Source organism: Electrophorus electricus, chromosome 14, assembly GCF_013358815.1.
Source record: "Electrophorus electricus isolate fEleEle1 chromosome 14, fEleEle1.pri, whole genome shotgun sequence".
Taxonomy (NCBI): domain Eukaryota; kingdom Metazoa; phylum Chordata; class Actinopteri; order Gymnotiformes; family Gymnotidae; genus Electrophorus; species Electrophorus electricus.
Genome location: NC_049548.1, coordinates 91,215 through 106,683, shown reverse-complemented (window position 1 = coordinate 106,683; position 15,469 = coordinate 91,215). Strand labels below are relative to the sequence as shown.

At 35.3% G+C, this 15,469-nt stretch overlaps 2 protein-coding genes across 2 annotated transcripts; one reads left to right on the top strand and one right to left on the bottom strand.

Moving 5' to 3' along the window:
• The first annotated feature begins 332 nt into the window (after nt 1–332).
• Nucleotides 333–3,124, top strand: lsm5 (LSM5 homolog, U6 small nuclear RNA and mRNA degradation associated). The gene is made up of 5 exons (XM_027031939.2): nt 333–417; nt 948–1,043; nt 1,170–1,197; nt 1,288–1,360; nt 2,591–3,124. The coding sequence occupies exons 1-5, from the start codon at nt 372–374 to the stop codon at nt 2,621–2,623; spliced, it is 276 nt and encodes a 91-aa protein (XP_026887740.1). The 5' UTR covers nt 333–371; the 3' UTR covers nt 2,624–3,124.
• psme2 (proteasome activator subunit 2) lies at nt 3,070–15,351 on the bottom strand. Its single transcript, XM_027031938.2, has 11 exons — nt 15,210–15,351; nt 12,838–12,870; nt 12,654–12,716; nt 9,102–9,188; nt 8,938–8,983; nt 7,011–7,108; nt 5,464–5,532; nt 4,542–4,609; nt 4,358–4,412; nt 4,159–4,245; nt 3,070–3,290 (listed from the first exon to the last, which is right to left on the bottom strand). Exons 1-11 carry the CDS (start codon nt 15,246–15,248, stop codon nt 3,210–3,212), a joined length of 726 nt encoding a protein of 241 aa, XP_026887739.2. The 5' UTR covers nt 15,249–15,351; the 3' UTR covers nt 3,070–3,209.
• Between the last annotated feature and the right edge of the window lie 118 nt (nt 15,352–15,469).

The window sequence follows — 15,469 nt, the reverse complement described above, 5'->3', positions numbered from 1 at the left end:
GTCAGTCACTCTAATTATATATAATGAATATCACTATATATAGATCTTATTGACACATGTAGTCACATCTTAGAAGATAATTTCCCAAGCCTTATTCATTTATATTATATAGTTTGTTGTTTTTGTAGTAATATTAAATAAAATTGTTAAACTGCGTTGTGTTGTTTGTGTTTTGTATAATATAATAATATAATAGATTAGGAAACAATTCCCCAAGCCTTGTTCCCATATATTCCTCCCCCCCCCCCTCTCTCTCTCTCTCTCTGAAAAAAATATTATTTTCATCCGGAACTTTTATATTGAAATGTTGATAAACTTGACTGCGAGTCAAACCCTCTTTTGAGGATACTTTCGCATAGCTTGTTTGCAAAATGGCGGCAACGCAGGCTTCAAATCCTTCGCAATTGCTACCACTTGGTATAAAATATATTTATAAAATGGTAGTACTGTAGCCAACTTAGCGGCTTTGGTAGCTGGCTAGCTAGATGATGTACTCTCATATTTCGTGTTATCGTTTTAAATTCGGGGTGTTTACATTCTGTTTATAACAGTCGGAGGAAGACGCTGATGCACCGTTGAGCTAGTGAAAGCCAGTGCATTGAGACCTATTTCATATTTCTTTATTCGAGTAGTCCTAGTTACTTAGCTAGGTTAGTTACCTGCTGTTAAACGTAAGGTTGTGTTGCACGTTTTAAAACCCAAAATAGCTAGTTGGCTTGCTAATAACCCTGATCAGCCGTTTCTATCTTATCTAGCTAATCTAATGCTAGCTATCGAGCTCCATTCTTGCGGCAACTCTGTTAGTGTTAAACCTGTGGCTCTCATTAACTTAACTTAAAATCTAGGTTATTGCTCTCATTAACTTAATTTTTACTCTCATTACCTTAAACGGCAGCTCAGTTGTACCTGCAGGTTGTTCATATTTAATACTCTGCTGTTATTTGCAGAACTGGTGGACAAATGCATTGGCTCCCGAATTCACATCGTTATGAAAAATGACAAAGAAATAGTGGGTACCTTATTGGGGTTTGATGATTTTGTCAGTATCCTTTTGAATATTTTTTCTCCTTTTTCATTCTCTCGGATTTGTTATAGTCCTTTCTTGAAAAGCATTAATGTACCAGATAGACTGGAATCCTTACTGTACCTACCTTGACCTATTTAATCAGACATGGTACTTGAAGATGTTACAGAGTTGTAAGTAGTTGTCCATCTCTTTACCATTTTTGTTATTGAACTACAATTGTGTGGCATTGTTTTAAATATCAGATTTTTGTCTTTATCCAGCGAGATTACACCAGAGGGCAGAAGGATAACAAAACTGGATCAAATTTTACTCAATGGCAACAATATCACAATGGTAAGTATTGGAGTAGAAATCATCCATTCCTGGATCCCGGATCATTTTCTAGCTTTTCTCACTAGTCAGATAAATGTGGTACATGCATTCCTGTTTTAATTTGTGTATATATTTTAGTATACTCAGTAATGTGCCATGATGAAATACTTAATTGGTTTAAATTAATTAAAAGTTGTGCAGGAGAATGATATAATGTAATTTGGAAGCGATGACATTCCTTTAAATCTTCAGTTACATTGGCATTTGATGTCTGAGAAGGAGATTAAAAAAGAAATTGTAGTCGAATTTCTAAGTGGCAGCCATGGTAAATAGAAATAAAAAATAAAGGTGGACAGTGCATGACCTTTTTCTTGACTTGAATCCCCATTTTATGTGTTTGTATGTATGTATGTGTGTGTATGTTAGAGTAACTTGAGTGATTGGGGTTCAGTCAGTAGCAGTTAAAGTAAACTCTCGGTAGTTAAAATAAGATTTTGCCCCCCCCAAAAAAAATTCAGATTGGCATTGTTCTCATAAGATTTTTACAGTAGGTTTAGGTGCTTAATTAATGTCTGCAGCAAAAATTAAAGGTGTTAATGGGGGAAAAGCAACTGCAGGACAACTGCAAGATATTAAATTTTCAGCATGCTCGTTGGTGACCATATGCACAAACATAACTTAGACTGAATCCATGAAGTAGTTCAAAAGTCAAAAAAGGTTTCATACATCTTTTTGTAATGGACAATTGTTCACTAATCAAATGTGGTAGATACCTTATTACTCCTTTAAGAGAATCACAATATGGAAGTAAATAAGATTTAAAATTAGCATGTTCTTGTGAAATCAGCTGATTTAATTTCAAAACAATTAACAAATATGTTTAATTGGATACTATTCTATCTTGGAAAAAATGCCTGACATTTTCACATGAATTTTGAATGAATACATTGAATGGAACAAAAAGTGTAATGTGATTCTACATTTCGTCATGTCTTAATGATTGCTGAAACACTGGTAATATCACAGACATATTAAACAATGAAATTCAAAGGTAGAGTTATAGCTTTTTTTCAGATGAACAAAATGTATTTTCCATTTGCTTCCTCATCTGGTGAAATAGCATTTATTTTAATGTACTATTGTAACAATTGTGCTATTAATTTGTTAGTGCTTGCTTAATATTCAGTTGCCTTAAATGGTACATGTATTAAATTTGTGTGTTCATGCAAATTGTTGACTCGTTTAACCTAGTTAATCCCAGGAGGAGAAGGACCGGAAGTATGAGAAGATTTGGCTCATCTTTAATCTTTTCATTTTGACAGCTTTCTTTTTCAATGTACCTACTGATTATAAAAATATTGTAGGAATTGTTTTGAGTTACTGTAGTTTTTAGTTTATAATTAGTTTTTATTATATTTTTCATAACAGTCAAAATCCTCTGAAAAGTGTTAGTGAGGCTGGTAAATAATTATTATTATTTTTTTTGGTTATAAATGACAGGAAATAAATTATGCATGGACCACTCTGTCATGTAACATGCAGATTTAATTTGTAGCTATGGTCAAGAAAGTGTTTTTCTTTATCATAGTCTTAGAATATCTATTATATCGTTCTGAATGAACTCAAGTGCCGCATCAGTGAATGAATGAATTGTTGAATTTCCAGATTTTTGTTTACCTTCACTATAACAGCAACAGTGTAATTTGATAGCAGTAAAGAACAGGCCGATGTATTGTATCAAGTTTGATTTATTGTTTGATACCAAATAAAGTTGCAGTAAATACAGCTATTGGTCAGAATGATTAGTTCAGTACAAATCTGTCCAGTGACTAAACACAACCACAGAAACTTCAACACTTTGTTTTTGTTGTCAATACATAGAGGGCTTTTCCTCTCCCTTAGGATTGGTGACTTTCTCCAGGTTCTTGCTGATGATGTCATACAACTCTGCCTGTATATTGGTACAAAATTAGTATTTGCTGTGAACAGGAATATTTTCTAAAAAAAAAATCTCTTCTGATGGTCGCTTTAAAACTTATGACAAAAAGATTAGTCATAAGTTAATACCACATTCTTTTGCATTTGTATAGATTACCATGGGCAATAATGTTTCCATGTATTTAGAAAATAATTTAAAAACCTGTTGATAAGACACTGACACGTATAACAGAATCCCAAGTACTTTTAAGCAACTTTACAATAATGGATCAAAACATTAAAAAGATATTCTGGTTCCTTTTTTTTTCTTTCTAATAATTAGAACAAATTAATTAGTCCAAATTCTAAAAGTGCTTTCCTGTAACACAGGATTACTACACTACAATACCTGGTTTAACGTAACTAGGCTCACTGAAGATTCTGAGACAGGTACTGAAATATTTTCTCAGTTTCCACAATTTCCAAATTTGAGGACAAAGCTTACATTTATGATCAGGTGGAACACATGTTTATAGTAGGCTCACAATCACAAATGAAAACAAATTCTTAATATAAAAAGTCTATTGAAGATAATCTAAAACTTAATTTACAAATAGCTTTGACTGAAGAGTTTAAGAAATTATTTAAATATACATGTTTAGTTTGTGTTTTTTTCTTCCTCCAATAATTGCCTTTATATTTACAACATTAAGAATGTCAATAAGTTTTCTATAAAGGGAAGTGTCGAAAGCACTTCACATGAATTAGACCATATGCCACATATTGAGTAAATGGAGATTAGGTTAAAAATGCCGGAATATTCCTTTGAATATTATGTTCCTTAAGTGAAGACTAACTCATTATAACTCATGATACTTAAGTTGTTACACATATTTACTCACATAAAAACCACGAATGTCCAGTACAATCACTCTGATCTCACAGTAGGTAGCTTCATCCTTCTCATGAACTAGTGAGCGGTAATCCATCTGTAGTAAAATAAATAGTACAGTTAAGATCTTATAATTCTTTGCCTTAAAATGATAACAAAATTCATGTCCTCGTGTAAAGTTTACAAATTTAGAAAGTTAATTCTCTTACGACATGCATTTCTTTGGAGGCTTTAGCAACTGCATCACCCCTCTCTGTGAAATACCTAGGGACAGACCAAACCGAATGTAAATTAGATGGAAAAGAAATGCACCTTAAGATAAGCAAGCATCTTATTTTTAAGTTAATCATAGATAATGCTGTGTTTATAAAAAGCTTCATATGAGTGTTGTACTTGTTAATGTTGTTTTGAAAGCCCTCCACTTTTGTCTTCACTGCAGCAATTCTCTCAATTATTTTTTCCTGAAACAAAGGTATGTACAAATAAATAAAGCAAAACTTAGTAAGATCATACAGCTATACTTTGCATAAAGGGAAATGGATTAACACTAGACCTACTGATCTTTATGAAAATGTCTTTCAAAATTTGTCTTATCAGTCTAGTGCTTGTATTCTGGAAACAATTAATGGTAACAATTCTTTTCAGAATCTAGTCTTAAAATTCTGCCTTTTATAAGTTTTATATTCAAAACCAACTGAGAATTGCCAATGTATTACAAACACTACACATGTATAAAGGCCATTTTCAATACAGCAGTGACAATTATATGCTTTCAAAATAATGTGTCCATTACCATGGAACTACCATGCAGTTTACCATGCAAACAGTGCATACTTGTGTAGTGTATTTAGGGATTTAGCAAAGTAGCACAAATACTCATAATCACAAGTGTGCGGTATGAACGTTGCCTTTATTTGGATAGCCAGCAGTTTCCTGAATTTGGTCCTCATATAAAATCTCATGTTAAATGCATAACCTCTACTGCTACCCATAAGGAAACATAATTCCTGTTTTTTTGTTGTTGTTGTTGCAGCTGCACAACAGCATATATTTTTTCAGTTAGATGCACCTGTACAAGTGGATCCTACATTAGTATGCTTAGATTTTTAGATTTTGAAGCTAGCAGTCTGGTGGCACTCCATGATGTAACATGTAGTCTTAAAAGATTTTAAAGAAAATTTAGAATACAACTGGTCCAGATCTTTGCTGTGTTGTCATTTTAGCCATTGAGATTTTCTGTGGCCTCTGGGAGATGGTGGCACTTGGACTGGTCTATGTAAACATCAGCAAAGATCAGAATATTTTGGTAGTTTACCTGGATTGCAACTCCAAAGTCATTTCCATCTTCTATTTTGGGAATTAGATGTGAAATCCAGCAGGAAACCTGTACAACAGAAAAGGAAAATAAAGGCTGTATTAATTGCTACAGAATTATTTGTCTGTCATTCTTGAAAAGAAACATTAATAGTTTGTAGGAACTTGTGATTAATTATTTATTGCACCAACACCATAATCAAAGATGCTTTGACTACCTGTCACGATTGGCCCTTGCTAGCGTCCTGTTTCATGTCTTTGTTTTGTTTTGGTTCGGTTCGATTCCTTAGTTTCATCTTCTCTGTTGCTGTTCCAGTCCTTGTTTCATTAGTTATCACCTATTCCTTGTTAGCTCTCATCAGTCTGTGTATAAATACCTTGTGTTTTCTTGTCTGTGTTGGCTGGTTATTGTGATTCCTAGCCTCTGGTTGTAATCAATGCCTTGTTTTTGTTGCCTGTTCATGTTATCCAAGCCTTGTTTGTTATCGCTAGTGTTAGTTGTTGGTTTTTATTGTTGCTTGTCTTATTGTTATAGCCTGTTTCCCCTTTTTGTCATTGTGTGTTTTGTTTATTTTTGTTTATTATGTATTCTTGAACTCTTCTCATTGGTTCTTAGACCCTGTACTGATTAACGACTCTGATTGTGGATTTGCCTTTAATAAATTTCACTCTTTTCAGCATGGGTCTGCCTCCCTTTAGCACACAGGTATCGATAGCCTACATTTTAGATTAATGTAGGATAACAATATTCATCTAAAAGCAAATAGAGGATTACAGCTACATAGAATTCCTTTCAACTTACATACTGAAAGCAATTTCCCCAAGAGCTGACTCCTTTACAAGCTCCCATTATAAGGCCTAAAACCACAGTTCAAAGTGAGACAAACTCGATCATCTGTGTAATTTCCAATCATGTATTTATCTTAATTAAATTAAGATCAAGAGGTCAAGTGAAAATCCCACAGATATAAAGGATCCTTTGTGTTCTTTACCTTCAATAACTGGTTTTGCACTTGGAATGGCAAATAGACAACAATCTATTCCAGCACTGCTGTCTAGTTTCAGATTGCATACAGAAATGGACTATATTTACATCTTCACCTCTGTAAGCAGCTCAGCGTGCTAGATATAATATAAGCAGAATTATGGAAAGAAGCTCTGTGTGCTCAGAGGACACATTTTCACATTTCAGCCATTAGTTCCATAGTGCTAAATAAAGATTGCCTCATATTTTAGGGGCTGGGATGGCAGGCAGGGTGGCAGTTATGGTATTAAGCTTCACTGAGGGTAGCAGCTTCCACTTCATGCAAGCTTGTAGTTCTCCTACAGGTACATGCTAAGGACTTGTGTGAGCTTGCGTGAGTGTTTAAATTTTACCAGAACTTTTCATTTGCATAACTGCATGATGTTGCATCTACACGGATGTTTGTGTAGGGTTGTGCACACCCCTACTATGTTTTCTTAGTGGTAAATCATATAAAAATGTACTGAAGTTGTAACACCTATTATGATAGTGGTTATAGCTCAAACACAAGTTATATCACTTACTGCAATGCAGGTTTCTTTGAGACTTGTAATCTCTGGCTTTACAATATCCAGTAACTTCATAATTTTTCCATTCCCCTTGATAAATCCACATTTGGGAGCTTTGAGGAGAAAAGATGAGGAAAATCGTTAAAAGAAGTTTAATCTGACATCTGCATAGAGGGAATGCAAAAGAATAGCAGCAATACTACAGATTTCCATGGTAGTCCATAGGTATGTAGGCAAAATTCGAAATATTCCCAAAGTGTCAATGGAAATAGGGATTAGCTATACTGTTCTATCATCAGTTTTATGTGTTTTGAGTGCTCGCTGCTTACATAGTGAGACCTTGTTTGTATGTATACGCTATATATGTATTAAATATGCATGTCATGGTGCAGCAGGCACCCAGCCTGAGACACACCCACACACCCACACACTCACTCTGCACCTGCCCTGCTGCCAGTGAACACAAGCACCTATACCTTGTATTTTGTCTCCCCTATTTAAAGCCCACAGATACTCTCCCCTAGTGCTCTGCATTGCAGTACAGAATCTGGAAACTGTCCCAATTTCACTCGCATTGCCACACCATGGACCTTTACTTCCAGTGTGTTTGATTAGCTTATTTCCCATTGTTTATTACCCAGCTCGTTGCTGTGCTAATTTGATCCTTTGTTTCAAGTAGAATGAAGGCTCTCTGTATTCACACTTATATCTCAATCCCTCCCTGTCACCGTCACAGTGTGATTATAATAAAGTAAAATTTAGAATACAATTCTTTACTAGAATTCTTGCTACATTGTTTATGTTTTAAGGGAATATTAAAAAATAAATAATGTGCATCCTACATCTTGAGACATCATGGTCTAAAAAGTCAAAAAGTTATATGTCCTCATAAGAGGTATAATATGTCCTCATAGGTTTGTCTTAAGACATACCAAGACATGGTGATAGGTATGACTTTTAATGTGTGGGTGCTTTCATGGTTTTACCCAACTGGTGTTCCTAAGGTGACAGAGTCATGTACTTTTTGTTTTGGATTTTGTTCTTGTTTCTGTCCTGTGTTGCCTCTGCTCAAGGTGTTTCCTAGTTTTTTGAGTGTCCAGGGTTTTCTTAGTTCCTAGTTTCACCTAGGTATCTATCCACCAGGAACTTTAGCCAGATGTGTATAAAGGTTCTAATAAAACATGTTCCCCAATGCATTTGTGTCCTCCCTCACACTGCGCAGTGTTACAGGTGGTGTTCATGTTAAAACCTACATATTCATCTCTTTTGCAGAAATAGTGACAAAATCCTGACCCTTGCTCAAGACTAAGGCTGGCAAATTGAGAAATAAAGTCTATAGACCAATATTTACATTTTTGCAATACTGTGAATTACCCTATATGTGTATCCAGCAGTAATCATAAGAGTGAACATACTATAGTTCTAATGGTTATAAACCCAACCCACAAGTAAAAAAAAAAATTGCAGTAAAAGAAAAGATATTTGGGCAGTGAACACTGTTGGGATACATGGGGTGGGGGCATGGGGTGGGGTGGGGATGCTGATAAAGTACATGAGGATCAGAAAGAGGAAGGTGCTAGTTAACGCAGGTATGGAGTGGCGACGGTATTCAGGAGCATGAAGATGGTAGTAAGGGACATGAGGATAGGGCTGAGGGACATGGAGATGGTGGTGAGGGACATGGAGATAGTAATGAGGGACATAGAGGTGGTGGTGAGGAACATTAAGATAGGGCTGAGGGACATGGAGATGGTGGTGAGGGACATAGAGATGCTGAGGGACATGGAGATGGTGGTGAGGGACATAGAGGTGGTGGTGAGGAACATGAAGATAGGGCTGAGGGACATGGAGGCGGTGCTGAGGGAAAGGGTGGGGTGTGAACAGAATTATATCCTTGTGTGTCTCTCTAGTCTAGAAAATAATTTGGGAAATGCTGACACACGTTTCTTTTTCTTCTCCTCTTCTTCATTTTTATCTGTTTCCATTTCCTGTGTGGAAAAATGCATACCAACATTAGCCATTTATAACATTAGACATGTTATAAATGTTTTTCATCCAAAGTACAGTAAATTAAATTCTAATAAATAATGATAAGGGTATGCCAACCTCATCCTCAGGTGCAGGAGGATCAGGAATAGGAATGTCTAGTGGAGCATGGAGTGAAGAGAGGTCAGAAATGCAAAACTCCTCCTCCTAATAATAAAAAAGAGAACAAGAATGATAGACAGGTTATATATTAAACCAACAGTACTTTATGCATATTCTAGCACACATTACTTTCTGCTTTCTTATGTCTGTCTCAATAAAACAGAAATTATTGCCTCATCACTGTAGAAAAGAAAGCCATTTGCTGTATTATGTAATGTAATTATAATGTTTTGTCAATATATTACCACATGTAGACTTATATTATATGACAAGCCATTTGTCTGTACCTTTGTGAACTAGTTTGGGCAAACAAAGTGTTAATTAATTTTCCAAAGGGAACAACTTTGTGCTCTCACCTCATTGGAAGTTTGAAGTGTTGTACTCATTTTTAGTGGACATTTTAAACACATTTACCTCAATTGCTGTACATTTAGAAATAAATAAATAGGGGGAATAAGACTTTGGGGCTATGTGCCCACAGAGAAATCTATGTTGAGAACACATTTAAAAAAGGTTTTCGTAATTGCAACTTTATTTCTCACAATTGATCAGGGTTGTTGCTAAGGCTTTTTTATATTTGGCTCTCCAGCTCCAATGGGTTGAGCCTAGCCACAAGATGTTTCTCCACCTAACAACTGCCTGGGAATCGCAATCACTCTGCAATTTCTTCAGGAAATGCACTTTTCTAGTTTATATTTGTTATTTTTGTTAAACTCTACAATGAATATTGACACCTTTTTCCTGGTAAACTTTATGGAAATTGAGCTAAATGTAAAAAAATTCAACTAAAAATGAGTACTAAGCTTTTCACTTTTGGCATCCCATAAGTTCCTGTCTATCTGTAAATACAGATCAATGCTAACCAGTCACTGCACTCTCCTCCAAATGTGTTTACCTGTTCTACAATTATGTCAGTGCAAAAATATATGATTGATAATGTGGTAGGGATTGTTTCTGGGAACCAACTACCACTACCATTAAAATGAAAATCAACACACTAAAGGGTTTGGCCTAAATACACATGGAAAAACATGACTGAATTAATCCTAATGTAAACTCACTGACCACTTTACTAGCAATACCATACTAATCATGGGGTAAGCAAAGCAAAACAAAAACCAGAGGCAGCCAAACTAAACAGACAGAAAAACAACAGAAATAACAAAAACAAACAAAAAAAAAAAAAACAGGGACAGCTAAACATAAACCAAAGCTAACAGAACAAGTGAACAAGTAAATTAACAAGAAGAAATGAGACAGACAAGGAAAAACAGGAAGGATTAGAACAAACCAGATGGACAGGACAAGAAGAACCAGATCAAACAGGAAAAACAAAAAGTGATAACATGCCACACCATACAGAACAGATAGAGCAGAAAGAATGACTAGAACAGACCAAAAGAAAAATCAGGGTTTAAGACAAGAGGCTACTAAGGCCTAAATGAGGGACAAGTCAAAGAAATAAGAAACGGGAAAGGAAACCATGGATACAAAACACGGCAAAACACAGAATTAGACAAGTAACCATGGAGATGTCTAAAAGTGTTCTGAATTCATGTGGCGGCTCATATTAGTTGCTCTTCAGCCAGAGTCTTCTGTTACTTTGGCCACAGGGGAGGCTGTGGCCCTAACAATAAAGGCTTAAACAATAGTTTGGGCTTTAAGAGAACAAAGAGGAATTGCTTTGGGGTAGGTGGTAGAAACACATCAATGTCAACAGGTATACCCCAACATGGGCCTAGAAAGCAGAGCCACATTGCATACCTCTTAAAAGGCTCACCCACCACTGGGATGGGCTTAAGTGTCTGTAGGGTTCTGGTATGACCTGATAAGCATTCAGTAAAGCTGACTTAACCACTTTAAAATCCAAGTGCACACTTCTTAGGCTCTACCTACCTACTTGCATTACAACGGCAAGGCCAAGCCCCCTTGGTGCATTGTAGTGTGTATGCAATGCATTTGAATACTGGAAAATATGTATCTACCTTGTTTTCCCTGAAAATCGTAACCAAGACTGTGTTTTCTACTGTTAAATCCAGGAGGTGCCCCGACACTTACAAATGAAGACTGCTGTGCATATGGGCTGATGACTGGGCAGGCCAGTGAAATACACTGAACTCAATACGTTCATGCAACTAGTTTGAGATGAACAGTGCTTTGTGACATAATGCATTATATTGGTAAAACTGTGTCCATAAACTGATGCACATAGATAGCAACAATAGGATGTGGATTTCAAACTGTTCTTGAATTGTATTGGAGGCCCAATGTATGCCAAAAATCATTACTCACACTATCACACTACAACCACCATCCTGCATTGGACTTGTAAGGTTGGTCCATGGATTTGTGGTGTTATGCTAAATTCTCACAGTACTATTCAGTGCTCATTGTGGTACTCACTGCTATGCAGTATGGGCACCTCTTCGTTTTACTCCTTGGTGTACTGGGACTTTTTCTTAATTGCTGGAACTTCTCACAAGCACCCTATACTCTTTCCTGTTCTATCTATATCAGGATCTGGATGATTCATGATGACCCCATATAAACTGCATTAATGCCCCCAGGGGGCACTATGTGACATCCACCTGTTACCATTCTCTCTACAAGTGTAATAGATGAGAAAAATTAAAATGTTAACAATAATGTCAGTAAAAATGAATGGACTGTTGGTCAAAGGATCAAATGATGTATTTTTGCACACACACACACACACACACACATACACACACACACACACACACACACACACGCACACACACACACACACACACACACACACACACATAAAACAGTACACACATGCATGATATTTACATCATACAGATATAGCATTATGGAATGGTTCTATATTATTATATAATCAAATGATTAAATAGTTGACACTTCAGGTAAATAGGTTTGTTACAAAAATCAGCGATATCTCCAAGAATGTTTTATTCACTGTAAAAATTCAAAATGGAATACTGCTACCAGCCAATACACAGGCCAACATTTGCAGAAGGGGAGTACTGGCATTTTTTTCCAGTTCAAGCATTAGTATCAACTACATGTTGCAGTAGAAGCTGAATTAATTAGACTAGGCAGTGTTTTTCCAGTCTCTTTAGTTTCAGTATGTCAATTTCTGCTACAGCCCATTTCCCCCATTCTAATATTTGAAGTGAACATTAATTAAAGCTTTTGATCCATGTCTGCATGATTTAATGGTCTGCTGCTGTTTTATGATTGGCCGATGAACATGCAAATATGTTCCTAATAAAGTGGCCAATGAGTGTATGTGACTGGGTGTTTGTGTTATGATGACTGAAATTAACTTGGTTGGGATAGTTGATTGGCAACACCAGCTGTCAGTAATGAATATTGATTTTTTTTTAAACTAGTATTTTTAAACACATGGTACTTCTGTAAATTTTTCCATTCCAGTTTAAACCACAGAATGTCAAATTATGTATTGTATGACCTTATACAGTATATTGTACTCTATAATGCTCAATTAATTATGGTGTTTACCTGAAGAAGATTATCCAGCTGAGAGATCTTCATTGGAATGTGATTAGAGAAAAGGTCCTCAGCCTAGATAAACAGCAACCGCTAGTGAAACAGTTTACTTTTTGAAGTGACTGTAACATCAAGTTTAATGTATTATCACAAAAATATACATAGTTAAATTGACCATATTTTCTGAATAGCATACCTTTTGATATAGAGTCTGGTGGAAGTTATCAACCTAGAGAGAAGAAGAACTCAAGTCAAGAGATCTGTTTTGCAATTTCTCATTTTCTTTTGATTTCATAGTTATAATGGACATGGAAATGTAAATACCTAAAATGGCCTCGAAGGAATTACTACTTATATATTTCATAATACTTTGATATTTAAGTACATTTTGCAGTAATATAATTAGCAGATTTTTGGATAAATATTTTTCACTGAGCAGTATTACATAAGACTCTATTTTTTGTGACATAAAGTCTTTGTTCATGAGGCCATTAGGGCATGTCCAAAAACTTCTGCTATTTTTAGGAAAATGTGCAAAAATGCTGACTGATGTTAAATATAACAAAGACAATGTATAAATTATTGAATATCTTCTCTTACTAACAGACACCATTTCATTATCATCAAAAATCCCAAATCTTCCTTTGCTTCAGTTACTCATGAGGTTTCCCAGGACTCTGCTGATGGTAATTAACATTCTTCTTCTTTGTTCATATCATCCAGCATCATGGCCTTGCCTTTCACAGCTTTCACACTTCTACATCAGTATGACTATATACAAAGTATTAGTATTAGTATTATCTTGCAACTGTGATATAAATCACTGGATGAACAATAGCCCACAAAAAGAAGCAATGTCCTTCTAACTGGTCTGAAAATTTTAATATGCAGACATTCAGACATTTAAATTTGACATTGACAGGGTTATTATTAAGACATGCAAAACAGTTTGTAATCTTTGCATTTGATATATAACTTCACATATTACACATAAAAATCACATATTAACTCTTTTACCTCTGGCCCATACTCTAAGCTAAGGATGCAGAAACTCTAGCCCATATTTTATTGCCTACCATTTTCGTTACTGCAATGCACTTTACTGATCTCTGTGCTAAAAGACTCTCCAGTCTGCAACACATTTAAAGCTTGGCTACTGAAGTCCTGCCCATTTCACAGCCACTGTTTAGATGCAGCAGTTCAGCACTCCACCAGTGTTTTCAGCTCATGAACTGGGCTGCTGAGAGGGTTCTGTTCCCAGTCAGAATATAAGTTGTTATAAGTTTATATTTTTTGTTGTGTACTGAGTGGCATGACAAGTCAGTTTTGAAGCAAGTAAAATGAGTTTTTAAATGTTTAAATACATTTTTAAAAATCTGTTGTACAGACTGGGCATCTGGACAGTTGTGAGCACTAAAGTACTGGGGGGTTTGTTTGTTTTTATAGAGAATGGTTCACCTACAATATTTTAGTACCATTGTATCATCAGCATATAGCTGTTAACTCCTGAGATCACTGGAGAATCCACATTTGCAGCACTTTAAAAACTGGTAAAGAACTTTGTATGTAGAATTTTAATATTTTGAATGTATTCAGGATTTGTGGTCAAGTTGTCTAGGACCAAGGACATGTACAAGACAGGGCTAAAGTTACTCAAGCAACAGCACGTTTGTACTATTTTGATTTGATTTTTCTTTCTTTTTTTTTTTGCTGTTGTGGCTGCATAAATACAGTTATTCCACTATTACTAAAGTTGGACTATTTTAAATCGCCATATCATCCAAACTTATATTACTTTTTGAAAATGAAATATGAAAGTAGCGTTAGCTTCTTTCAAGCCTGTGACATGAGCTGCTATCTTCTAGTTTTTAATTAACTATTTTATATTTGTAAATTAGAGTGTGAATTCAGTCGTCTACTGCATAGTTTTGATCAATTTACTTATATTTCTAAACTATAGATGTTTATAAATTAGGTTAAGAATGAACTGTTCAATTTTAAGAATGCTTGTTTTTGTCGCGGTTCAAATCGAAAGTGAAACCAATTACAACAGCGCAAGATCATTAACAATCTGCAAGTCACCGTGGAAAGACAGTTAATAAGACCAAAATCTATCATTCCACAATAGCAATAACAATATTTTTCGTGTGCTTGTTAGTTTATTGTGTTTTGCAACAGTTGTGCTTGTTGCTTTATTTTGTTTTTGTAAAAAGTAATTCAAAGTTAAGGTAACTGTCATTGTGTATTTTGACTATTACTAAATGCTGTCGTATCGTGTTGCGCCCGCTGTAGGCCTAGTCTACATTAGGACATAGCTCCTTTAAATTCGTGTACTAGCTAATATCTTTGTAGTTTAATATTGATCTTTTGGATGTAACAGTATACGTAGTTGTGGCATAGTTTTATTTTACCGACCCGCATTGTTTCAAATCTTTAAAAATGTGCATGGGAACTATTTACTACCCATGACGTTTTCTTTTTTTCTGTCGCGGTTCAGTCGAGTCGTTGAACATGCCTGCACTCTAATGTGTAAAAAATAAGTTGGTAAAGCTTAAATGTAGTGCTTACCTTTACGGCGTTCTCTACGCTTATCTTGAATTTCGACATTTTAGCTGCTTATCGCAAAAATAAATAAATAAAAAATTATAGTAATAATTCCAAAGCAAAGCAAAAGAAGTGCAGGTCACAGAAGCATATGATAGTCTTCCAGTTGTGAGAAACACTTTCGTTCTGTTCAGTAACTGAATAACTAGCTACTCCTCCCATTTTGAAGTCATTTAAGGCTTTTATTAAGGGGATCAAAAACGAACATAACCTTCAGTTAGTTT

Coding starts and splice junctions, on each gene's coding strand:
- lsm5 (XM_027031939.2), top strand. CDS start 372: ATGGCGGCAACGCAGGCTTCAAATCCTTCGCAATTGCTACCACTTG. Junction 1,044..1,169: donor GGGGTTTGATGATTTTGTCA/GTATCCTTTTGA, acceptor CTATTTAATCAG/ACATGGTACTTGAAGATGTT. Junction 1,361..2,590: donor ATGGCAACAATATCACAATG/GTAAGTATTGGA, acceptor CGTTTAACCTAG/TTAATCCCAGGAGGAGAAGG.
- psme2 (XM_027031938.2), bottom strand. CDS start 15,248: ATGTCGAAATTCAAGATAAGCGTAGAGAACGCCGTAAAG. Junction 12,871..15,209: donor GCGTAGAGAACGCCGTAAAG/GTAAGCACTACA, acceptor TCTTCTCTCTAG/GTTGATAACTTCCACCAGAC. Junction 5,533..7,010: donor TCAAAGAAACCTGCATTGCA/GTAAGTGATATA, acceptor TCTGTTGTACAG/GTTTCCTGCTGGATTTCACA.